A 25103-nucleotide genomic window follows, 5' to 3' on the forward strand; every position below is an offset into this window, starting at 1 on the left:
TTATCACCCCATTTACGTCTGAGTGCTCCGATGTACCACACTGATGTACCAAGAATCATCGAAATAATCATAGAACCTTCCGATGCGTTTACGCGCCCAACACGAATAATACAGATTGTTCTGAAACATGCGATAACGCTGGAAATTTTGACGACACTTGCGAAATGCCGACACGCATCATCGTTTGTCAGTTGATCGGAAAACGACGCTTAGTTTGCCGCTATCAGTGCCAGTGTGTATAGCTGTAGTCGGACTTGCCATTCACCGGCTCGCAGTTCAGCCAATTGAACAGGTTCATCTCGTACCTGCAGTCTGCTCCCTTCGTCGACGTCACGACCCGGCAAAATATCAACACCTAAAAAGATGTGACAGGCGAAGCGAGATAATTAATGTAAGAGTTTCCGATTGTTATCAGTAGCCTCTCTTTTGTCGGTTAACATCTGTCACTGTTGCGAGAGCCCGGTCAGGAAACATGTGTGAATAAAAGTTTATAATATTTTTTAGTTTTCTTCAAATGCATACATAAAAATGATACACATACTTTTTCACTACGCTCCGTGTAAAGTCCTATTTATCCTACACGTAAATCAAGTATACCTGTTGTCAGCGCACAACATTTGGTTATTTGTACTTATATCTCAGTATGTGTAGCAGTCAATTCACACAATCAATATAAAAGCAAAGATGGAGCAAAATATATGTAGAGCAGTGCTCACTCGTTTTCACAAGAACTTAGAGCATTTCAAAATTCTTGCTTTACATGTTTCACAGTGCACAGTCCTACGGTAGACAAGGAGAATGATATTTCCGAAAAATATTTAAACAATGTGCCTGAGTCAAGATCCGGAGGAAGCCCGTGTGAGTGCACAATTCCTTTCAACTAACAATTTAACAAGCATTTTTGCAGCTGTGATGGCGCTGATGGACCGACGAGACACTATGCATCTAATACAAACACTGAGTCTTTTTTATATCGGTTGTTTTTTAGTTTCTTTTTCTCACAGAAACGTCTATGAACTGTCAAAAATGCGCTCAACTTGTTTAAAAAATTGAATAGTAACAATCTGATACTTCATATGAATGTTATTAGTCTGAACATCACTATGATCATCAGTTTTATGTCCTATGCAGCATGAAGGCTTCTTTCAAAGCTCTCCAACGTTCATTTTGTTAATTTTGCTGCTCGACCAAACCGTATGATGTACTAGGCCGTGCTTCTCATCTAGGTATTTGTTTGGACGTTCTAATTGATAATCAGTCATCTGGCCTTGTTTTGGTGTGACCAGTACAGGTCTACGCTTTCTTCTAATATCTACTGAATATCTGCAGCCTTCATTTCTTTTCCTAATACAGATCTTTATTTCATCATTTTTATTCGTGTACGCAACAGAAGGCGACCAGCGATTTGCGCAAATTACGTTATTTCTCTTACGATATAATGTCTCTATAGAAATGTTTTCGGAGTGTTTATTTGCGAAATGTTTTTAACCTACGACCAAATCAAGCTCCCTTAAAAAGCATTTCATGTGGAGACTAAATGCGAAATGCGCGTGTAAATTAATGGCACAATAAAGGCGCTGTGTTGATCGAAAGGAGAAAGATGAGGATTGGTGCTCACAATCGAATCTATGTAAGCACTCTCTTGTTTTACTGTGTTTGTGGTATGCTGCTACTGTTCTAGTAATAGGCTAGTGAAATGCAAATAACTTACTACTATCAAATGCGTAGTTCGACTCAAAGGGGAATGTCATTAGACGTACCTGCCATATCATGGTATCCCTGATTCTTTATTATACTTCAAGGGTGATGGCGGTTGTGGCGATCATGTTGCCACTGGCGGGCTTAGCCTGAAAAACCTAGCCAGCATTTTTTCTACCTGAGCGGCTCTTTCCATGTTGCATATGTCTCGCCATACATCACCTAAGCCTGTCTTTCGTGAACAACTTGGAGGGGTAGTAGCCAATTCCTTGCGAACCAACTCTACACTGGCCTGAAACAACGTTCCTGTAGCACTCATGGCCGAATTTTCTTGTCTTCACATTTTTCAGTAATGTCAACTTTGGAGTCAAAATTTCCTGCATGGCCACGAGTAGTGATCTATCTATGTCGCCTACTCCTTCGCACTCGGTGCAGAATGGGAAAAACGTGCCGCGCGCTTCAGACAACCATGCAGAAGTGTAAATCAATCACGCTCGTACTCTCTAGTTCAGGGTAGACTCGGTGCTACTAAGCCCTCATGCTTCAAGTCTTAAGTAATCAGCAGAGTTTTTCAGGTCCATCGGCTTATACTGCAGCGTGATTTAGTGTGATGACCCGCATGGCGGTCTAGTAGCTAAGGCGCCCGTCTGCTGACCCGCACGTCGCGGGATCAAATCCCAGCCATGGCGGCCACATCTTCTAAGGAGACGAAAGTGCTTGAGGCCCGTGTGCTTAGATGTAGAAGCCCGTTAACTAAACCACATGAAGTCTAAATTTTTGGATATTGCACTACGGCGCCTCTCATAATCATTTGCTGTTTTGGGGATGTTAAACCCTACCATTTAATTAATGATCCATTGCGACACTCAAAGAAAAAATAGCATGACACCCACAAAGGGAAAAGAACTCGGTAAACTTCCTATTGTCTATTTCATGAGGTTTTCTCTTCGCTGAAAACCGATGCAACCACGACCCTTGCAGTGAGCAACCACAGGAACTCCATATAATCATACAATTTTTCAATTGTAGGTGTGTTTGTATATTCACAGAATAATGATATAAATAAACTGATGTTACATTCTGACAAAGAATATGATCATAATCGTTATTATTAGGAGAAACTATACTATCAGCTAGACATTTACAGATCTTTTAAGGCAATGGGAGTAGCTGCGTTTCTATTCTGTCGGCATGAGTTTCTATTGGCTATCATAAGAATCAGGTTACCCTTCAAATGAGAGAGGCTCGAGGAACAACAGATTTAGGCCGAGTATCTATAAGATTTCTGTGTATATAAGTTTTCCGAAAAAAAGAAAAAAGATCACATATGTTTGTTAATATTTGTTCAACAGAAAATTGGCCCCGTATCTGCATGTTACACTGCAAATGTCGTCGAAAGACGATAGTCTTGCATCTGGAGAGCGTGAACGAAACGTTTATTTGATGTTCTGCGCAAGAAAATTGGTGAATCGTATTCCGGAGGCGCTGCATTAGAGTGCCTCGAGCGTGCAGCGGAGGTGAAAGAGCGCATCAATTCACGTCACACCTGAGACATGAGCGCTATCTGGCAGTTATCCTGGAAAACGGGGCGCGCGCCGTGCACACCCGTCTCTGAGGTGATAAGGTGTAGAACGCAAAGCGACGGGCAGGTACCACCACCATGTCGTCTTGGCAAAGCGTTGAAAACACTTGCCGTTTCGTGCAAGCGTTGCATGGCCAGCGCAGCGTTATAAAGGCTACAACGCTAAATTTCCTTATGTATGCCTCTTCTAGTTAAAAATACACATACATAATAATAACGTGTCTGTATGGTGCCTCAGATATGCGCAATAATTGCTTTTTAATTGATAATCACACAAGTATGAACGCTAAATAATAAGCACAACTGGTGGGCGCTGCGGATGGGGTTGGCCATTTGGAGTATTGTTTGGTCACTTTGGGGCCGTTTAGGGTACCGTTTAAGGCGGACAGACTAGTGTACATACATACAGACAGATCAAAATTTTTGTGTCAAAGGTCCCCAAGAAAGCCTATCGTTTTTAAAACCGTTGTATTTCTTGGTGTCTCCTGTATGTGTTAATGCAGATGGAAGGTCACACCATAAACAGCTGTAAGTTTAGCACTTATTTGTCTTTTCAAGTGTGTCTAGTTTTTGTTTTCTTTTTACTGTCATGCCAAATAACGCTACTTTATATAATTATCTAGTGGTTCAAGATGTTTCACGTAGATGAGCTTGTTTTCTCTTTGCTATTTATTAATAATTCATTCGGCGTAGAAAAAAGCACATGGGTGTACATACCTAGTTTTTAACAATACAGCGATCCAGGTACTTAGTATCAGTGGAACTGTTGATGTCCACTCAGTGTTGTGCTGTCAAGTTAGTTCATGGGGCATTCTATGAGGTCATAACAAATGCGCATCGTTTAGTCTTGATATATTCTTTATTACCTATAGAAATAGTTCATCTCTCGTCAATGCCAGGTGCCAATTTTAAATTGCAGTAACTGGCGTAACTTACAACGAATCTTCGGAAGTGATCCTGTTTATCTATCGAAATAATACTTTAACAAAAAGTTAACCTTTTCAAACTGAGAACCGGCTCCGGTAGGTAGAAAGGGTTTGGGCATCAGCGATTAGCCATGGCTACTTAGAACGCGGTAGTTTCTTGCCTCTGAGGGAAGAGAACACCAGCTTGGTCGCCAAATAATGTTTCACTCCATCTATTTCTCTTATCGTGCCTATAACTTCTTCCTATATTGTCTGTTTTTACAGACCCTGTAATCGTCACTGCTGAAACAGGCATTGCGGTCGACTCGTCATTCTCGGCAGCCTTCGGAAGAAAAAAGAAGAAAATCCTCCGATACCTTTGTGTGCTTATCGCATTCGTAAGTTAAAAGGGAGCTACTGAGCCATTTTCTTGGTCGCTGAGTTTTTCGTATAACTACGGTGAGAGAATGGTGGCTAAAGGGTGGACCTAACTTACTCGTATCAGCATGTAGGTTTTTTAACTATCATTATTATTGGCTCTTTACGAGCGAGAACATCGACATGGTTATGAGGGGCGTCGTGATGGAGGGCTTCAAAAATTTCGACCACCTGATGTTTTTTAACATGTAACTGAATATACATGCCAGCGCCTCTAGCGTTTAGAATCAATTTAAAGGTGACCCGCACCGTCTGTGTCTCTCTCGAATCTTTCGAGCAAGCTTCCGAGCACCCTAACCACTTTTTCACCATGGCTGCACCACCGGACATGAAACGCCCTCTTGTAATTTATATGTATCAATCATTACCGCGGATTGTACTGTAAATCAAGCACAGTACCTCCAGATGCAATAGCACCTCTTTGAATCATTTAGGAAAGTGTAAAGTTTTCATATAGTTTTATTGATGTTTTATACGTCTGCTTGATTTGGCATACACAAAAGTAAGCCCCAATAGGAACCCATTCTGTCACTAATTATGAAAGACGTTATCTGACAGTGTTGACGCATTAAATCGTAATGCAATTTGGATGATCAGCTAATACTTAGTGCACAGAAATCGGTGCATAGTTTAGGACAAACTTTTATTTTTATTCTTATAATGAACAAGCAGTGATTGAATTGATGGTGCAACAGCATCTGTACCAAAATGAAATTTGTAAAATAGCACCATTCTGCGTCTGGTTCTAGAATCCTATCACTTCTAACTAATTTCTATCAAGTCATAAAAAATCAGCCTTCGTAAATATCTGCTAACTTACGTGCCCAAACCGCGATGTCATTGCGAGGCAGGGCGGTGGGGGGGGGGGGGCGCTTCAGATCAATCTTGATAACTTTAGTTGATTGACATGAAGTTGGACAAAGTACGCGAATGGTCTTGCGTTTCGTCTTCATAGACGTGCGCCCTCGATAACTGAGACGTTAACATGCCTACACTAACGAGTTCCATTTCGTTCTTTTCGGAAGTCTCTTTAAACGTTTCTTTCTTTTTCAAGGCAAACCTGAAGTATGCCACATTACAAGCCGACACATTAAGAGTGAAGCTCATGGTCACTCGACTAATCATCTACTCGGTAAGTCAGCTGCACGCAGTTCAGCCTTCCCAACTATCAAAAAGACTTACAGGATGAAAAAACAGGATATAAGGCAAAAGAAAAGAACACGTAGTTTACAGATCACTTACATTACACCAAAACACATCATCAGACATCTATGACGCGGACCTCTAGAGATATAGGAAGCTCGCAGAGTAGTTATGAAATCGACTCGAAGTGGAATTAGTATTTCAAAAGAAGTGATACATTTTGTAACTGTGAGAAGTATGAGATTTGTCACCTCAGTTGCGGAAATTTGTGGTGTTTACAGTATCCTAATATTTTTTCTTTCATTGTTGCGCTCCTAAACTGAAAACTTTTAAGCAACCCATTTTTAGGATATTGGATTTCCAAGCCCCTTCATTTGAAATATTTGTGGTGTGAAAAATGTGCTGGCTACAATCAATGGGTTCTCTTTTTTTTGCAAAATATGAAAATCAGTGTGATGGTTGCTGAGTGAAACACTTTGTTCTAGTAATCTAAATGGCAGGGCCAGAATGTCAGATGCCTTTCTTTAATGCCATTCCTTATGTTCTTTTAAAGTTGACTTCTTTATTTCGGGTAAGCCGAGTGGATTCCATTACCGTGTGTTTGCTGGTGGGTCATTCGGGGTCGAGTTCAGGCATACCGAAGTGTTCTCAGTGTTGGTTCAACAAAGAAAGACAGATTATTCATTTGAAGGCAGGTAGCTCGGCCTAAGCTACTTAAATTTCACCTGCTACTCTGCACAGGGTAACAACGAAAGGGAGAAAAAAGGATGAAGGGTGACGATGAAGACAGAAACAAGTTATGCGTGTATATTGGTTGAAATACCATCAGGGAGAACAGCCTTCACGTTAACAAGGTGCTAGCGCAATGTATTACAATGAAATATGCAATTGATGTAATCGCAACGATAGCAGATATTTAGTCAGAATTAATGCAGAACTAACGTTCATATTTCTCAATAATGTAATTAGTTATATGGACAACAAAAGCAAATTTCTGAAATGCAGAGAACATACTCCTTTAACTTAGTTTAGATTTGCTTCCATCCTTTTCCTCCTCGCAGGTACAGACGGAAACTTTTGTACAGACATGGAATAATTACGGAAGCACTGTTCTTGACAGCACGCTGCACAGATTCAACGTCGTAGTACGAAGTGACCCCTTCAGGACTGACGATATAGTAGTATTGCTTACGAGGTACAAGGTGTTGTTTCGGTTCAATTCATGGGTACTAATTACCTTTTCAGGAGCTTACGAAAGGAAGTTTGCGACAAGAGTTATGATACAAAAACACACTACAACCGCCTGTGCAAGAGCTATGAAAGTTCATTATCTCTTTATTTATTTATTTATGTATTTATTTTTATTTAACTGCACATAGTGGCAGAGGTTACATTCGTATAACTCAACATATATTCACGAGAACTAACAGACAATAACCCTGGCATTTTTTGTTCTCAATATTAATGTGTCTAACAATAAAGACGAGCCCTTAAAATTTACGAATTCCTACAACATGTATTCAGTAGCACAAATTTTGATTTTTCGGTACCATTATATATTAAAGGGAACCACTGATAAACAGTTCACAGAAAAAGAGCGAAAACGTTCATGGGGACTACAAAGCATCAAAAGATCATTTTAAAAAATATACATAATAGTAGGATTCAGTCTTCATGCTTATACCTAAAGAAGCTGCTTCTTTTGCGATTCTTCACTCATGTTGGGTTTTGAGGAGTAGGACTTAACAAAGTGACACAGAGAACACCCTTTTTGGTTTTTTTTAATTATGTGCTTGTCTAAGAAACAGTAATGCAGCAGGAGTATGATGTTATGGTGTGCCAACGATTGCCGATGTTGTTACAGGACATTCTTTCAATTTAATACGTCTTCTATGTCCTTGAAAACCAAGATGACTTCATAACAAAAAGCAATCCTTAACATAAACACAATGCTTGATAAGCAAGCACTTTTATGTGACCATTTCGTACATTATGGACGCATTTAGAGCACAATCTAGAGCGTTACTGCGACATTCTGGAGGGTTATCTGTGTTTCTCATCAACTCAACAATACTCTGCACAATCCGTCCCTCATGTTGAATGCGGTATTATTCATTTCTCTTTATTAAGACAACAATTTTAGCCGCTTTCACGCCTTTGTATTGTAGCTGGCAAGCAAGCACCACCACCTGGTGAACTCTAATCGAGTTGTTTTCTCATCATTTTTTTTCCTTACTTTCTTTATTTAGCTCTGCCTCCAACTTCTTCTTCGTATCTTCATTTTTCATCTGCCTGTTTTTTTTTCAGCTACTGCTATGTTGCCCTCTTGTTTTCTCTTCCCAACACTCACATGATTTCTTCTCTTCCTTACTTCCTTTCCCGTTTCTTGCTATATGGTATACTGTACCTAGCTATCCTATGGTTTACCCCTTCTCTCTCTTCTTTTTTTCTTTTCAATTCATCCTAACGTTACTTTTCCCCACCCTCACTACTTTTAGTACACCTTGATATACAATACTATACTATGCTATACATGACTTCGCTATGCTAGGGGCCGCTTGGAAAATGCTCGCTTCAAAAAGCGGGCATGCCGGCCTTCTCTGTGACACTGGCCCTACTTTAACTTACCGCCTACCACACCAGCCTGACTTCTAGCTTAGACAGCTCCGCCCTAAATCTCAGAACTCACCACCAACAAAACAATTAAGTGCAGCGCACATGTCTTCACATTGACTAAACGATATATTAGGGAAAACCTCGGCACTGCTATATTGTAAGCGAACGCAGGCAGACACATTCAAGTGTCCTGGCCCTATCGACCCCAGTTAAAAAATTAAAGAATACTATGCCGGAAGAGAGCTCGCATGTTTACTGACCGCGTTCACCAAGCTGAGAGAAAAGAAGTCAAGGAGCTTTGCTATTAAACTTATTCGGTTGTGTTCATCCTGTTCTTCTATGTGCGGCTCATATTTCATCGGCATCGCAGACATGTACCGACACAAAATCACGCGTACCTAAATTAGAGCCACTAGTCTCTATACCTACATTTATATTAAATAGCCAGCAAACAAAACAAAAAAATCCATCAGTGTTCACTTTCAATGGTTTTCAGCTGTAAAAATATTTCTTAGCCTTCTCGTTCACACTCCAGAAAGTAACAAGACCAACTGTTCATGAGACAGTGGGACGTTGTGATAAGTGCTTGATCAACTACAGTGGCTTTTTCTTATACGCAGAAACTCAAGATGCGCCGTTTATTTGGAGTCCCATCAAAGTACATGTTTTCAGCACATTTAAAGAATGGTCACACTTTCAGAGACCACTCCCTGAAGCATCTTTCTTAAAATTTATTTTGCAGCCGTGACTTTGCTATAGCGTCTCCAAATTCGGCAAGTCCCCGAAACAGTGCACTTGGTGAGTCCATTATGTAACTAAATAATTACGGTTGATTTTATTTAAGAGGTTGAAGTCGGTAATAACGTTAAAACTGTAGTAGTTTCCGCTTCACTGGACGCCTAGACAATTTTCTGACACCGTGAACTGATTTCGGGTGGCAGTGCGGAAGGCGGCCATTTTGTTGTGAAAGCGACTGAGCCGGCATCGGGAAAATGCGCGTTGCAGCAGCTCGCACTCGAACCACACTGTTGTGATGGTGCAGTCTGTGGTTGTGGGATGTAGCAGGCGCACCCATCTTACTTCAACGCCAACGTCTTTGCCTCCCTTTGGGTGCATCTGCTGCATCCCACAACAACAGTGCGCTATCCCATCAGCACCATTCTAGTGAGAGCTGCCGCAACTCGCTTTGACAACAAGATAGCCATCTACTCCACCACCGCTGTTTGTTGGAGCTCGTTGACCCTTCCCGCTACGCCTCTTACATGGCGGCAGATTAATTTGATGACCATCGCAATGTCATGGTAGCTAAAGTGAATCGCCAAGAGGTAGGCACTGCCAATCGTAAATGCCGCAACCATGGGTGCTCGCAAAGTGTATTAGAAGCCTAAAATGTGGTGCGTAAACCATATGCACTTTCACATGACGTGTGACACTAAGGCCTCGAGTGGCTTCGAAGATAACACAACCGCTTTATTCAAGCTCTTCCACTACATGTTCTTTCTTGCCCCTATTTTCTTACCTCAGAGCTGGGTAACATTCGGGCGATGACTCGACAGACACTTCTCCCAAGTGTTAGTCTTTAAGCATACGCAATAACGTATCAATGAATAACTACCAACTCGTTCAAGCAAGTGCACAAATATGTGTTTAAATTTTCGGCCTTCTCTTCATCCCTCTCTCCTAGAATTAACAGTATCTGTCCAGTAAGCTCAACTTTTTAAATTCGGAGGGCTTGGTTCGCTGTGTATGCCTACGACACGCAAAGGTATGATGCTTTCAGCTCGTGTGTCTTTGTCAGGCTCATTGCGTATATTTTCGCGACATTCATATGCCAACGTGGCTATATTTCTGCAGCGCTTAACGCAGTATCGTTGTTGTATATTGCTATATCGCAAGCAAGGATGCCGTGCATACGCAAAACTACTGCGCTCAGGTGCTCCCGTCGGGCCAAGTGCCCGGATTGCTATCATATTTTGCATTTTAATAGCAAAGAAACACTTATGCGATTCGTTAGTGTCGTGCTACAGAACTTCACTGAACAGGTCTTAGACACTCTTTGTAGAAATAGCACAGCCTTGATGGCGTGGGTCCTGTCAATAGTAAGAAAGAAAAAAGTATAGATGGTAGAGTATCGTTGATTTTGTGCATCATAGTCTTCTATTGTTTTATTGCAACTGTATCATCATTAAGAAAACCAACCTAAACAATAAAGGAGAAAGACAAGGGACGAGATAAGGACTACCCTGTCGCTCACCCTGTCACCTGTCTTCTTCCATTCTTGTTCATGTTCATTTTCTTCAGGCTCACACTGAGTACCGCTCAAGCCGAATAAAAAGATAACAAGATCGTTCGCATGAAGCATGATGGCAGTAGCCAAAAAGTAGCTTCACTGCATCCAATGAAAATGGGTATTTTATATTCACATTAGAAGCATAAGAGATATTAAGACTCTTTCATGCACACAAGTACGTCAACTTTTTGAGAACATCTATTGGTGGGATTTCCTACACTTTTCTACAAACTGTTAATCTGGCGAAGGTATATATTCGCGAACGTGCTGTTGATAAACCACCATTGGTTATTTTCGTGTACTGTGAAGATCAAGCAATATTACACTATTTCAAAGCCCATTCCCCCAATGTTTTTCATCCTGTGAAAGCCTGAGCAGTATGCTTCTTAATGAATAAGTGCACGTATCAAATAGAAAACTAGGAGGAGGTGTATTTGGCGTTGCAACGCGCAGCTACGCACGCTGACGGAGGTCTCCCAGGCTCAATTTTTCGTTACGAACAAGCTTCCTTCTGACGTCCTGCAGGACTGAAATTAAGTTTTTTCATTCCATTCCAATCCTCCTGACTATCGCGTGTGTGTATGTATGTATGTATGTATGTATGTATGTATGTGTGTGTGTGGTGTGTGTGTGTGTGTGTGCGTGTGTGTGTGTGCGTGTGTGTGTGTGTGTGTGTGTGTGTGTGTGTGTGGGTGTGTGTGTGAGTGTGAGAGAGAGAGAGAGAGAGAGAAAGATAGACAGAAAGATCATAGTGGGCTTTTTAGCAACGTGGCTTCGTTGAAGAAAACTGCGTCAGTCAACGTTTGTGGAGAAAGTTTTAAAACATCTTTGCGTTGAAAAACTTTAGCTCGACTGCACTATATAGGTCAAACATTCAAAAAGTCTTACGAATTCAGTATGCCCTACATATACGTTGCCCTATCAATTGCGGGTTCATGTGTTTCTACTATACAGTCTAAAAGTTTTTGGCATTGTTATGATGTGATTACGTTTTTTTTTATTTTCTTATCTGAATTGATGGTTATTAAAAACTTCCCCCTTCCAGGTCTGGCATCCGTCAAAGGGGCATGTGGTTGGTGGAAGGCGGCACTTGTGGAAGACATGTCGTTGTCGTACAGCAGTGTTCATACCGTTGTGCACGAGATCGGGCACTTGTAAGTGCGGCAGGATGTCCGCAAACATTTTTTTTCTCTAACTACATAATGTTCCCTTTCAGCTGCGAGCAAAAGAACGCTTACTACCTTGGTTTGAAAAACACAAATAAGTGTTTAAAAATATTATATGACGGCTGGTAAAAAGTATGCGATTTGATGGTATTTATCACCGCGATGTGTCATTCTTACTTTATTGTAGCAAATTGTAGTGTATGCGTGAATCTAGGACCAGATGGGAGGCGCAACAATGTGCAACTCGAGATTTTTTTTAATTAGATGGAGTTTCTTAACGTTCACGTAACATCTAACACTCTAAAAACTGCGGAGGGTATCGCACGAGCAAAAAGGCGAAGTTACTCTTCGGAGTGCTCTTCTACTCTCGCAAAGCATCAGATAGAGTGAGATTCATTTTCACTCTGCATGAAACGAGAGAGTGAATAGGCTTTCTAGTCTTCGTCTCTTTAAGGGAGTGGAACGCCCATGTACTCTTCAGGCATGAGAGAGTAAAACGTGGTTATACTCTTGCTCTTGATTACTTCTAGATGTGTCACCACACCGAGAGTGATTAGCACTGCTTAATAACCACACATACGCAGTGAAACGCACAGCATTTGTTTGTTGAGCCACTACAAACAATTAGGAAAAAGAACAGCGTTTCCAGCGTGTGCCAGAGAATTTCAGCGCACTGGAAGGTACTTGGTATTCTCAATATTCATGTTTTGAGCTTTGCATCTGTGTAGTGATATAAGCGAATGCTATCTCATTCAATCAGTCATGATTGAAGCTCAACGCAAACGTCTATGACATTCTCCTTATATTAATATTCATGTTTTTTGCTACGACCATCGCACACGGGCAATGGTGTTGTAAGCCTAACGTACGGTATGGCAGTGAAGTATTGTCGCTTTAGTCGTAGAACGAGAACAAGAATGGCCGAAAATATGTCCAAGGGGGTAAAAAAACTAAGTTGTTTAGTGTACTCTGCAAAAGCGCTATGTCTCGTACGCAGAAATGAGTAACCACTTAGCGACTCAGTGCAAATGACGTTCATATAATAGGTTGAACTATGTAATCTTCTTTTTTTTACTCCAAAAAATGTGTCGCAAGGACGTTCTGATCTTACGACGCACAAATCGAACTTCGTAATCATGTTAGCGACCGCTCGGTTGGTTTTGAGAAGTGCGGAAACAGTTTCGAGTGACAAAGGAAATGTAGACATATCACCTACGTTACATATTAATGGTTCGTGGCAGCACGCTCCTGCTGTCTTTGAGAAACTGCAGTGGATCACTGTACCCAACAAATACGTAGGAGTGCCATTAGATAGATATAGGGAAAATATGCAGTTTTGGAGAGACAAAGTGGATGAAATGGCATCGAAGACTTTATGCTGGGGTGGGCGGGATTTGTCAATCGTCGCGAGATTCACGGCATGTAACGTTATATTTTTCTTTTGGCAGCTAAGTAATGGTAGGTTGCCCAGGTTCTTCTTTGCACATGAAGTAATATTCAGCTGTTTAATGGAATTTTCGCAACATTTGTCTAGAATTCATCATGTGAGTGAACGTCTAGGGCTATTTTTTTCCGTAAGGTCGTACAAAGTGGGCTAAGATTAAGTCACCTGTCCTTGAAAAGGCTGATCAGTGGATTTTTGATTTTGAAAAATAAGAAAAATCCTTTCATTCGTACAATAATTAAGGTTATATTACCGGGAGCTGTATCAGAGTTTGTTGCCTCCACCATGGACAACAGTCCGTATAAAATATCGCGCTTCTTATGCAAAGTAGTCTCTTCCTGTAGGTTTCTAATAAGTAGATTTCCTATGAAATACTTGAGCAATGTGCCCAGGAAGCGCCTACGGAAAGACCTAATAAACATAGTTTTTCCAACCCCACTCTACAGAAAAATTTAAGAGGATAGATTGAGTAGCGATGTCCTGAAACGCGTCGAAAAGATGTTAATCTCATTTGGATTTAAAACGTTTTTCTATTAACTTCACACGGGCACCCTATCTGTGAAAACATGGCTTGAACAACAAGGTATGTTTGTGCCGTGGGGAGTGAACTGTATTTCATGTAACAAAGCAGAAACTGAGGAACACGTTTTTATTGACTGTTAGAACACTGCATTTTATTGGGATGTATTGCATAGAACTTTGAAGAAGGAGCTATACCAATCAATGCCTACGGCATTCGTTTTCTGCCTATTCAAGGAAATTGTCTCTTGTATGACCTCTTTATGCTTCTAAGTCTTCATAGCAGTTGGAGGTCACATATGGATGTACAAAATGCTGAACTTCGAGCGCGATTGGTTAACGGCCATTTTGTTGAACAGGTAACGAAGCTAAGAGAAGTGCTGGAACACCGAGGGGCAAGCGATAAAATGTTTAGCATATTAGACACAACGAAACATTGAAAAGTACATAAGTAAATACAGCCAGCCGTGCACACACTGGTGGGTGATGTGCACCTTATGTCTATATCGTAGCAGATATAACAGCCTCACAACAAGGATGTCCTATTTACAAGCTTTAATAAGGGTGAACTTGTGCCCAAAGCCGAAGAAATGACACAGCAGCTGGGAAAGGAAACCGAACGTCCGTAGTCCTCGCGAACCTGTGTCTCAAGCACCATCGTTTTCGTCCTCGCGCGCGCTGGCCGCTCGGCCGAAGCTCTTGCGCATGCAGGACCCGCTCGCTCATTGCGGCTGGCTTCGTCTCTTGTAGCGGTGCCGGCAGCGCTTGTCCTGTTCACGATGTCTACCTTACACTGAGCGTTGGCAGTTTCCCTTGGCAATATGCACAAAATCTATAAAAGTGCAGTGCAGAAAAAAAGTTTCAGTGCGGTGTAGTGGTTAGGGTGTAAAACTCGCAGTGTATAGTAGGTTTTGGGGACGAAGGTTCGAGTCCCACTTAACCATGCTCTTTTTTTATTTACCTTTTTGTCTTAGTGCTCATATTTAGCCATTTCGATCAGCGCGCGCGGAAATTTGTCAACAACAATTAAAAAGACCAATTTCGGCTCAACTCCTGCTATTTGTTTTCGCGAGGTGTACATTTACTCTCTTCGGTGGGGTCATGCTACTCTGCTGTAGGCAGCGTTATGTTACTTTGTTGAGGGGGGTGCTTTCACCCGTTCTGGGAGAATCACTGTGCTCTGCTGCCTCAAAAACAGATGATTTACTCTGAAAAAGAGAGTGAAATTTGGGACAAAAAATTACTCTCCGAAAGTGAGTGCCCAGCACTCTCTTAAGTTTTTAATTTGCAGCGCACGAGCGTTTTTTGTGTACCGCCGCCATTGAATGTGTATGACGCAGTTGGAAGCAAGTTCGTAACGCTTACCTCTACATTGCGATGCCCTCCACCACTATAATGACGCGGTTCTGTGTTTTCTCCACAGCTTAAAATTGCTCATTGATCACGTCCCCTACAGCTGGTGTCTAGTATTTATGTTTGTATATTACAGCAAAACCACGGTCTTCTTCCACACATGCGCACCTCAGTGCCCCCCGTCAGACCCCTTTCAACACAACTGTGCATCTATTCATGCCCCTCACTTAGACACCACTGCCTAAGAAAGTGTAAGCGGGCTGCTGCTCGGCTTAATTCCGAGCTCTATACTAGATCGCGACTGATGCTCGTGCTTGGCACCGATGTCACGTGGGGCCGTCAGGAGAAGTGGGTGGAAAGCGGTCGCAGGTTTCTCTGAAATAATGCCTGGACAGTTAGTTTACAGAAAGTGAACCACCTCAGAAAGAGAAAGAGAGAGAAAGAGTGTACGAAAAATAGGGAGAAAACTAGACCAAGTCCAGTTTTCTACTCGACACTTGGGGACCGACACTTGGGGAAAGTAATAAGAGAGATAGAGAGAGAAGAAAATGAAGATCACACACAACACACACACCGCACATACAGTGCAGGGTTTCACAGGGGTTACTCAGTAATATTGAGGATTCTCAAGATGGTCAAATGGGCGCCATGGTCCAGGCTATGTAGCTGCCGCGACAGAAAAATAGAAGCGGTGTCCCAAGTAGGATATCAGGTTACGTCCATCAGTGTTTATGGCCAATGTAGGCTGCTTTGCTGCAAGAAGGTCGCGCGAATTCATTTTCGTCTTGCTGAGTGCAGGGAGAGGGGGCAATATGTGGTGGAAAGACAGGACTGGGCGAGCTCGCAGCCCGTGGGGAGGGTCATCGTGCATGAACGACGACCGAGCTTCAACCAGACTCTGGCTCTTCTTTCGCGTTGTCAGCGTGCTCTCGGGTCATCGAGGGGCTGTCGATACCATCCCTAATCCAACTTCACCCAAAGAAAATTCGTGTAGAAGCCCCACCCAACTAAATTCGTTCACTTACGTGACCTCAAGCTGTCTCGAGTGCTTTGAAGGGTTTACGTTCCCATACAAATATGTTCTTGTGCCACGACTCTAAAAAAATTAAAACGTCTCCGCAAATAATTATTACCTTTTACAAGGCCCATTTAATGCTTTCGATGTATGTTAACGTACGTCACACAGTTGTAAAGGATCTGAATAAGCAGACAACTAATCCTACCACCGTTTCCATTTGTGTTGCAGAACTCAGCACCTAAGCTCCTGCAAAGTTTAATAGGTTGTGACTTTCGTACGACCGATTGCACGCACATTCACTCTGAAATATATGTTTTTAGAGAAGTAATTTCGTTGCAGTTCGTAATTAGTAGAAGATTAAGTAAAAAAGTTGTTTAAACTTCGTACTTTTTCTGCAGACTCGGCGCACACCATGACGGATCCATACTTAACGGCAGGAAACCACACGAGGCAGACCCAAGCGCGTGCTCTCCTCAAGAGAAGCATATTATGACGCCCCTTTTGACTAACGGAATGCAGGCGAGCTTCTCCTATTGCACTGTCTTGCAGTTTGTACAGTTCATGCTGTAAGTGACTGCCTCGCAAATTGTACGTCAAAGAGTTAAATACCATTGTAACTTTTACGTCCAAAAACCTTGATATGATCATGAGGGATCCCGTAGTAGAGGGCTCCGGAAATTACAACTATTTATTGTTGTTCAACATGCACTGACATTGCAGAGTACACAAGTAACTACCATTTTGGTTCCACTGAAATACGACTGCTGTAGCCGGGATTAAACCCGCGAACTGCGGGTCAGCACCGCCGCCGCTGCGCCTCCGCGGTGGAATTGTAAACCAAGAGATATGTACTGCACGTTGTAAAGTCAAGATATTTCACCTTTCCATAAAGTTAACCCTCTGTCTCCAAAGAGCATTAGTGTGACAAGAAGAGAATGAGACGTGCATGAACGGAGGGTACGAGAACGCAGCCTTTGTCTTCGCTTGCACTTTGTTCCCGTTTACACTTGGCGCTGTTACATCAGTATCATGAGAAACCAACCAGCCTTACCAAAACATCATAGGATATGATTCTTATGAAAAAGCACACGTTTAAATTGAAGGGCTTGGTGTTTTGTAACCATATGTTGTGTATTAGTGATTTGGCATAATTACAAAGGGCTAAATGCGATGAACTACATCTTTTTTTTTTCTTTCTGCTTGAACAATGCCGGCACTGTACGCTAAAGTTAGTACTTTTGCTTCAAGTGTTGGCTATCAAAGCCACTCAAGCTAAATAAGGTAACTAAGATTACCTGTGATGGTAATGTGACTTTTTTGTTTTCATCACCAGGCCACCAGCGAATGTGCTTCTGAAGTGTTGTTGGGCAAACATAGCGCGTTTAAAGCTGCCGTTTAGTGGAGTGTGGATGCAGATAAGCATTTTATGAACCGCAAATGAGCCACTAGAATATGCGCTTTAACTGCCACAGTCATAATTGTATTGTTTCTACTGTAAATTTTTGGTACCAGCAATCAATTGCCCTAGAAAGTGTGTACGATCAATTCTTACTGCGCCCTACGCACTCACACATGCTTACACTCAGGTCCTTACAATAACGGATGTTTTTTGTTTTTATGTCAAAGGCACTCTTAGCCTTAAATGGCTGAGTTGTTTCATTCCGGCGGAGCCCAGTAGGCGTCTGTAGACGTCAAGTGTTCGGGCTTTAGTGGCGTAGACTGCGCAATGTATTTGTTGTATTGCACTGTCATTCTCATATGGCTGACAACCCTTTCTGTGACAAATATGGTAGAGAGGAGACACTACAGCACATCTTTTTCGATTGTCCTCATTACAAGGCGCAGATAAAATCAATTGCAGCTGCGCTAGCTGACATATCTTGCAGACCAGCTTGAAACGGTTACAGAATATTGTCTAGAGAGGTCACCGCAGGTGAAGGCGACGGAAGCAGACCTCAGCATCTTTATGGCAACAAGCTTGCACTGGCGGTTATAGACCAATACTGTTATGATCACTGTGGAGTGCGACTTTGTGTGCGTGCTCTCCTCTCGCACTCTCTCCAGTTTTCGAATTTTCTAACCCTGTTTCAGGTGTAGGGTTGCATACCAGTCGTTCCAGACTGCTTATCATCCCTGCGTTTCCTTTCCCTCCTGTAACTTCCTTCCTACCCTTGTTTTGATGTGGCGGCTCGTACTGCATTTTTCATTATTTTACAGCTGAAACCCAAAATATGCAATACCATCTAGCCCGCTTTCACAGTGTGTTTTATTATACATCTATTATTATTGGTTTTTATATATATATACATGCGTCTTCATCCCGTTTTCGTTTCTATAATAGAAGCCCAGCCGGGCAATGTCTAACGAAGACTACGATAAGGAAGACAAGAAACGTTACTTACGACGATGTTAATAAAACAAGACCTACCCTCGATGAATTCTGTGAACGTCGGTACCGTGATGTCCAAGGTGCTTTTTACAAGGACGTGAGTTCAATTGAAAGAACTTTAAACGGAAGGGGGGTATTATGAATGCACGTATCGCGATAGATAAATTCTTAAAAGTTGAGTTTAAGGAAACTTATTTCGGGAGGCTTCGAAGTTGCAAAAGGTTCGCTTTCTGTATTAAATATTATTCAGTCGGGAAGAACAGTAGATTGAAGCTAAATTTTCACATCTGTGGCAAATTCACTAAAGCACGCCCCCAATTTGTGGGCATTCTCGCTTGATGTCACGATCTTGTTGAGAAGGAACTTTGCCGAAAAATAGTGAAACTATCAAGTTTTTATGCTGTTTCTTCGATTACCTCCATGGGGCCTTTCCTACCTCCTTACGAGTTAACCGAATTCAGGCTGAGTGGAAAGAATGAGTGAGCAAAGCTATATAAATGGCTCGAGAAATTGAAGAGATATAGCCAAAACAATGGTATCAGCCACTCTGATAAACGTCAAGAATGCCGTTCTACTTCTTTACATAAAAATTGTATCCCACAATGTTTACGCAACCTCTGGGTAATCAACTGCTAACACACAAAAAACATTATTTTAGAGCTATAATACTAAAAAAATGAAATGTGCAACAAACTTGCGAGTCTTATAGCATAATTACTATTTCTTGCGAAGACAGAAACTTGTGTGGCAGAAAAAAAAATCTGATTTCAATTTCAATGCACCAATGTCACAACTATTAGTCGCAGTAATTACTCAGCGTAAGCTCTGCAGAACTGCATATTATTTTAAAGCTGGTTCCATTTAAGCCGTAATAAGGATATTTATGACAGATAACGCTGACCATTGATGAAATACTTGCTATACGGTTCCCTCGTAATGATCAAATTGGAATGCGAGAAATTTTGCGAGCTAACTTTAAAAAAAGCTATAACAAGAAACAAAAAGCAGCTTCGCACTTGTTATCATATGTGGACTGGCGGCAAGGGCCTTACCTGGCCAAAGGACGACAAGCTTCGCACTGGTGGTGTCAGGCTTGACCGAAATACGGAGAAATACGGTGGTCTGTCTTAATTCACTCTTTCTTTCTCCTTATCTTTTTGTTTCTCTTTCTACTTCTTGCTTCCTCTTTCAATGCGTCTCACATATTCGGTTACACACTGTCTTTATTTTTTATCTTTTCTGTAACTGTTTCTTTCTATTTCTTTTTTTATTTTTCTGGCTGTTTTATATTTTTCTCTATTCCATTTTTTCCTAACTTTTTTTCTTTTGCACTTTTTTTCTTTGTGTACAGGTTCTTTCGTTTATCAGAGTTACTGGGTACTTCGCCGGACTATTTGGCTCACATGCGCTGCGATTAAAGCAATTCATAATGATTAAGGTTCATAATGATAATAGTTTTATGTTTGCTCTGCAAGGACTTATAGCTGCTCTGAATAGCTCCGCTGTTTCAAGTTACACGCATAAACATTACTAGTAGTACTGAACACTGGCTTGCCTGTTTAGACGAGAGTGTTAGTTGTGGGACGTAAACACGACTCGAGTTCTTAGTCCTCTTACCGTTTCCATTGGCCATTTTCTTTAGGTAGCGTACGAGGAAGGGACGTCACGTTATATGTCCGTTTTTATTACCTGTTTCAATTATGAAGCTTTTACAGCGAAAGCTGCGTGGTGCCGTAGTTGTCACGTAGTTGTGGCACCATAGATGCGGGGTTGTCCACAGCCACCACTGTCGGTGTCCCTAACAACTATCGCGCAAAATAATAAAAAAACGTAGTCCCTAGAACTCATTGGAGCTTGAATCCGGATCTACTGCTTGCCCGAGCAGTATTCTACCACTGAGCCCCACTGAGGTTGGAGACTTCTTGGCAAACTTGCCTTAGGCAGGTTTGATGTCGCGAAAGGAATCGCGTTAATGTGAGTAATAAAGCGTTTTGGAACAGCAAAAGAAAACAACGAGGCGTCACACAATGCCAATATCGTAATGCGTGGGTCGTAAAATGCTTCAACCCATTACAAAAGCTTGTTTTTGGTCACCTCTTCCCTATGACACATACACACGTCAGGCATAATTTCTCATCGTCGTCAGCCACTGCATCAACAATTCGCATGAAATTCCCTGCAAGCGTTTTCAGAATATCACGCTTTTCGAAAGAATGACGAAAAGAAGCATCGGGACTACTAGCCTACTACAAGAATATTATTATTAATAATGACGTAGGGGGCACACAGCAAGTGTTTTTGCAGCAGTTACCCAATGGCTGTTTAGAAAAGGCTGTGAAAGACCACTCTTTTCTAGCTTTCTCTGTGACTGCTGCGCCTTCCGTGCAAGCCTGGCGTTTTTTTTTTAAGTTAGCCAGGATCTCTTTACTACCGACAAAAAGAAAAAACTCCGTGGAGCCATAAAATAACTTCGCGTAGCCTAGCGACCACATGTGCATCTTTGTGCAGCCGCGCACTCACTCCGCACGACCCAGACCAATGAGTTTATTGTTGTAACGTTGACTCCTTAATCCTCCTATGTTGACTCAGGCGACTCCGCCGCCAGTTTTGTGGTACTGCGCATACCCCATGACGTCATCATGGCGCGTCGGCGTCTGACTAGCCTGACGTCACTCGCCCACCGGGCACTGCAGCACTGCACATGCACACGCGCTCCTGCGCTGAGTTCCTTTTGCCGCCTCGATACTGCTGGCGCCGTATTGGTAACGCCTTAAAATCAGCTCGGCTTCGTCTTTTCACCTTGCGCCACTTGAGCAAGCTATGTCCAGTTCTTTTTTTATATATATGTTTATAGACTCAAATCACATTTATCGGCTCAAATGAGGTATTTGTTATAAAAAAACTGGTATTCCTCTTCTCAATTCCACACGTAACGCCTAATCAAAATAAATCTAAATAATGAAGGAACCTAGCAAACCTATTCAGAGCAGAGTTTTTACTTCCGCGAATTCTTAGAAGGCAAAATTTTAGAAAAAATGGCAGCGTATCTACGTGCTTCGCTGGCAGAGGTCATCGAAACACAATAGTCTTCTTTCTTGAGAGAGAGAATAAAACGTTTATTTGACGTTCAGTGCAAGAAATTTGGCAAGTAGGTGCTTCATGAGATGTGGATGCCATCCAGCTGTAATTTTAAGAAACGAAATTTTTCTAGCACGCAAAGTAACTGGTAGGTGGAAGCACTATGTAGTTCTACAGAAGCATAGGAAACACCTGTTGTTTACTTTTCGGTCATAGTGTCACATTCCCAGCGCCACGTAATAAGCACTGCGGTTCTATAATTACGTATCTATATATTTTAAAAATGAAGTACCACATTATCTAATGGCCCTGTACTTATGTTGCGCCAAAATATGTGCAGTATTATTTTTTTCACTTGCCAATATCAGCACGTATGAACACAAGAATTAAATCAAGATGGCTGATTGTTTAGAAAAGAGATAAAGTTTCGCCACTCTGCTTAATTTTCAGACAGCAGCAGAAAGACAGACACAAAGATAAGCAGACAGACCATATTTTTGCGTTGAGTGATCTCAAGAAAGACTGTATACCATCTTTAACATGCTATTGTAGAAGGTTTTATACCGGTCACGTTTCTGACTCGAAGAAATTCAACCATACCAGCGATTATAGGCGGTGCAGTTCAAGGTTGAAATAGAGGACGAGACGTTGATGCCTCGAGCATTTACGTCAGCGTCGTGAGCGTGAAGATGCGTTCACGGGTTTATGACTACTGAGAGACTTAACTGCATCGCTGTTTTATCACCGTGTGACAGCTTCGTAGCACGGCAACATGGCGCCGTCTGCGTCGCTGAAATGACCGAATACACCGCGTTTTAGGGGCGAAGTTTTCTGTGGCTTAGGACAATCCATTCCTCCGGCGTAGCCACCACGGCGTATCCACAGAGGGAACGACACCACGGACAGACAGACGAATGGACGGGCAGACGCTTCGCCCCATTTATTATCATTCACTCCGTGAATTAGCTATGATTTTATTGTCTTATGACAAATAGAAACATTGCATACTCCTACTGGCACCTGCATACCGTCACCAGTGGTAAGCGTGCATTGTACACTCGCCTGTAAGTCACCAGGCAAGTAAAAGAAGCAAGGCGTGAACTTCGAGATTTGCTTTTTTTTTGAAGAAAAGCTTCTAAATCACATTGACAAGCATGAACATTTCATTACAGCCTCCGGACAACCTCGCACACTACAAGCTCGAACACTGCATGATTACCTGTAGTTCCTTATCGATTCCTGGAAAGCTAGCAGTCTACGATGCGCCAGACGGTACTCCGTGCGATAGAAGTGCTCCGCGCAAGGTAAGGTTTGGAGAATAACGCCGCATTATTTAGCCTTTTTTGTCCCACATTGATGGAAACGTGAAATGCAAATAATTTATACATGCATCGAAAAAATAGGGGTTGAGGCGCGGCTGCTTTACAGCACGTGGATGATGGATTTCTAGACACTGTAATGATGGCAATGTAAGAGCTAAGGGAGCGAACGTGTTATTCATAACCTCTACAGCTTGCCCACCAGTGGCGGCTGCGCTATCTCCTTGAACGTGTTGTCACAGAAGTGAGCTGTGGCGGGTGCAAAAGCAGCGCATGCAGAGAGCACTAGTGGCCTCACAATCATCGTCTTCCCACACACTTGATGCTTGACGCTGGGCTATGTACGAAATTGCTGGCAAACACTGAAAATTGGAGTACAAATTCCGCTTTTGTGACCTCATTATCTTTTGTAAGTAAATCCAGCATGTGGACAGAGAATCACGCCAATTAAGTGATAAAAGTAATTTGTAAGCTCATGCTTTGAACGATACACAGTTCGAAGAAATTAAACAAAGCTCACGACGCTCACGTTGTCTGGTGGTGCATAATTTTTGTTCACACTTTCGTGTTACTTTCGTCTGTCTGACGATGTCGTTAGTCAAGAAATAACCTACTTCTCGCAAGGTTTTCAGCTACTTTTTAACTTAGTAACTTGTATGCTGTCCCTGCGGTGCGGTAAGGAGTGCGCATACTAATGTACCACGCGAATCGAGATGTAAGCTCTGTCTAATGATTTGCATTGTGTACGTGTACCTATTCGTAATTGACCAGACACCTCGAATTATATAATGGGCGCGTTACAGCTTTCTAGGTGACGCCCGAAAAACATATGGCTGGTGAAAATGGATATAGAGAAACAAGTACGCTGTGGGGCAACAGTAACCTGTAGCGGCTTATATGCAGTGATATAACCAACTGTGATTTAGTATTGGTCGCGGCAATAATAACTCAATAACATGATTGAAATTGTATTTCAGATGTGCATAAACACGGAATGTCATCTTCTCAAGGAAAAACTTATGGATACATTTCTATATAATTTGACTGTGTCCGTCTTGTAATGTAGCTGAATAAAAACGGGCAATGTGTCACGGAACGTGCATCTTCCGATACGGAAAAAGACTAGTAAAACATTTACAACCATTTCGCTGCCAAGCTCATCCTAATCTTTGGTTCAACAAGAAATATATATATATATATATATATATATATATATATATGTGTGTGTGTGTGTGTGTGTGTGTGTGTGTGTGTGTGTGTGTGTGTGTGTGTGTGTGTGTGTGTGTGTGTGTGTGTGTGTGTGTGTGTGTGTGTGTGTCATTATACTGGACCCTCTGTCAGAATTTTAATTCTTTTATTCAGCAATGAAACCCGATGTTTCACTTCGGACACGACCGCTCGATCTCCCCCCTTTGGTGCAGCCTGCCCAGTTGTTTCCCGAACAAAAGAGCGCACGTGAAAAAGTGAAGTTTATTGACAAGTGATGACTTAGAAAATTTTTAGCCACCTGGTGTTCTTTAACATGAACTTACATCCCACAGTAGACAGGCTTTTACCCCTGCGACCAATATCCTCGTCTTTTCGGAGTTAGCCGTATTCCTAGCTCTAATATATTTCACCCAGTCACCCGCCTATAATTCGGTTAAAGTGACTCCAGCCTATTCGCGAGAGCATCTCAAAGTGGAGCATGACAGAGCACTGATCAGAACCACATCGAACTACCTGCGCAGATAGGTCGCTGAGGCTAAAAAGAGCTTGGGGAAAAACACCTGCTTCGCCGATAGCTATAGTGCCATAGCATATGCGGCAGGTTGAGTGAGAACTGGAGCTCTCACAGGCAGAGAGGAACACTCGGCCGTCTGCCCCAAAGGGGGAGATCAAGCGTCCATGGTTCAGAGATTGAAAGGAGACAGTGGCGGTGAGGGAGGGAGGGAGGAGTTGATAAAAACTACAGATGTTGAAATGTGAAGCACGGCTGTCATTTTGTCTGAAATAATCAAAGAGATACTAATTTGGGAATCATATTTCTTATATTACTAAAGTTCACTTTCAGAGCGGAATTAGAGCTGCTAGTTTGGGGGGATTAGTCATTGAATGAGGGTGAAGATATATTATCAACGATGGTTTGTTTTCAAAGTGACTGAC

The 25103-nt window shown here is 42.1% G+C and overlaps 1 protein-coding gene across 1 annotated transcript in view; it reads left to right on the forward strand.

Annotated features, from left to right (window-relative positions):
* The window catches only part of LOC119185353 (venom metalloproteinase BumaMPs1-like), a 55175-nt gene extending 31074 nt beyond the window's left edge, over positions 1-24101 (forward strand). Inside the window, exons 5-14 of the mRNA XM_075891915.1 lie at positions 772-858; positions 4471-4583; positions 5678-5755; positions 6828-6961; positions 9125-9180; positions 11718-11826; positions 16571-16738; positions 18514-18658; positions 22812-22943; positions 23936-24101. Of these exons, the coding sequence (XP_075748030.1) occupies positions 772-858; positions 4471-4583; positions 5678-5755; positions 6828-6961; positions 9125-9180; positions 11718-11826; positions 16571-16738; positions 18514-18658; positions 22812-22943; positions 23936-24019 (1106 nt within the window). The 3' untranslated portion in view covers positions 24020-24101. The remainder of the gene's footprint in view (positions 1-771; positions 859-4470; positions 4584-5677; positions 5756-6827; positions 6962-9124; positions 9181-11717; positions 11827-16570; positions 16739-18513; positions 18659-22811; positions 22944-23935) is intronic.
* The last annotated feature ends 1002 nt before the right edge of the window (positions 24102-25103 follow it).

Source organism: Rhipicephalus microplus, chromosome 4 (genome assembly GCF_043290135.1).
Source record: "Rhipicephalus microplus isolate Deutch F79 chromosome 4, USDA_Rmic, whole genome shotgun sequence".
NCBI classification, from domain to species: Eukaryota; Metazoa; Arthropoda; class Arachnida; order Ixodida; family Ixodidae; genus Rhipicephalus; species Rhipicephalus microplus.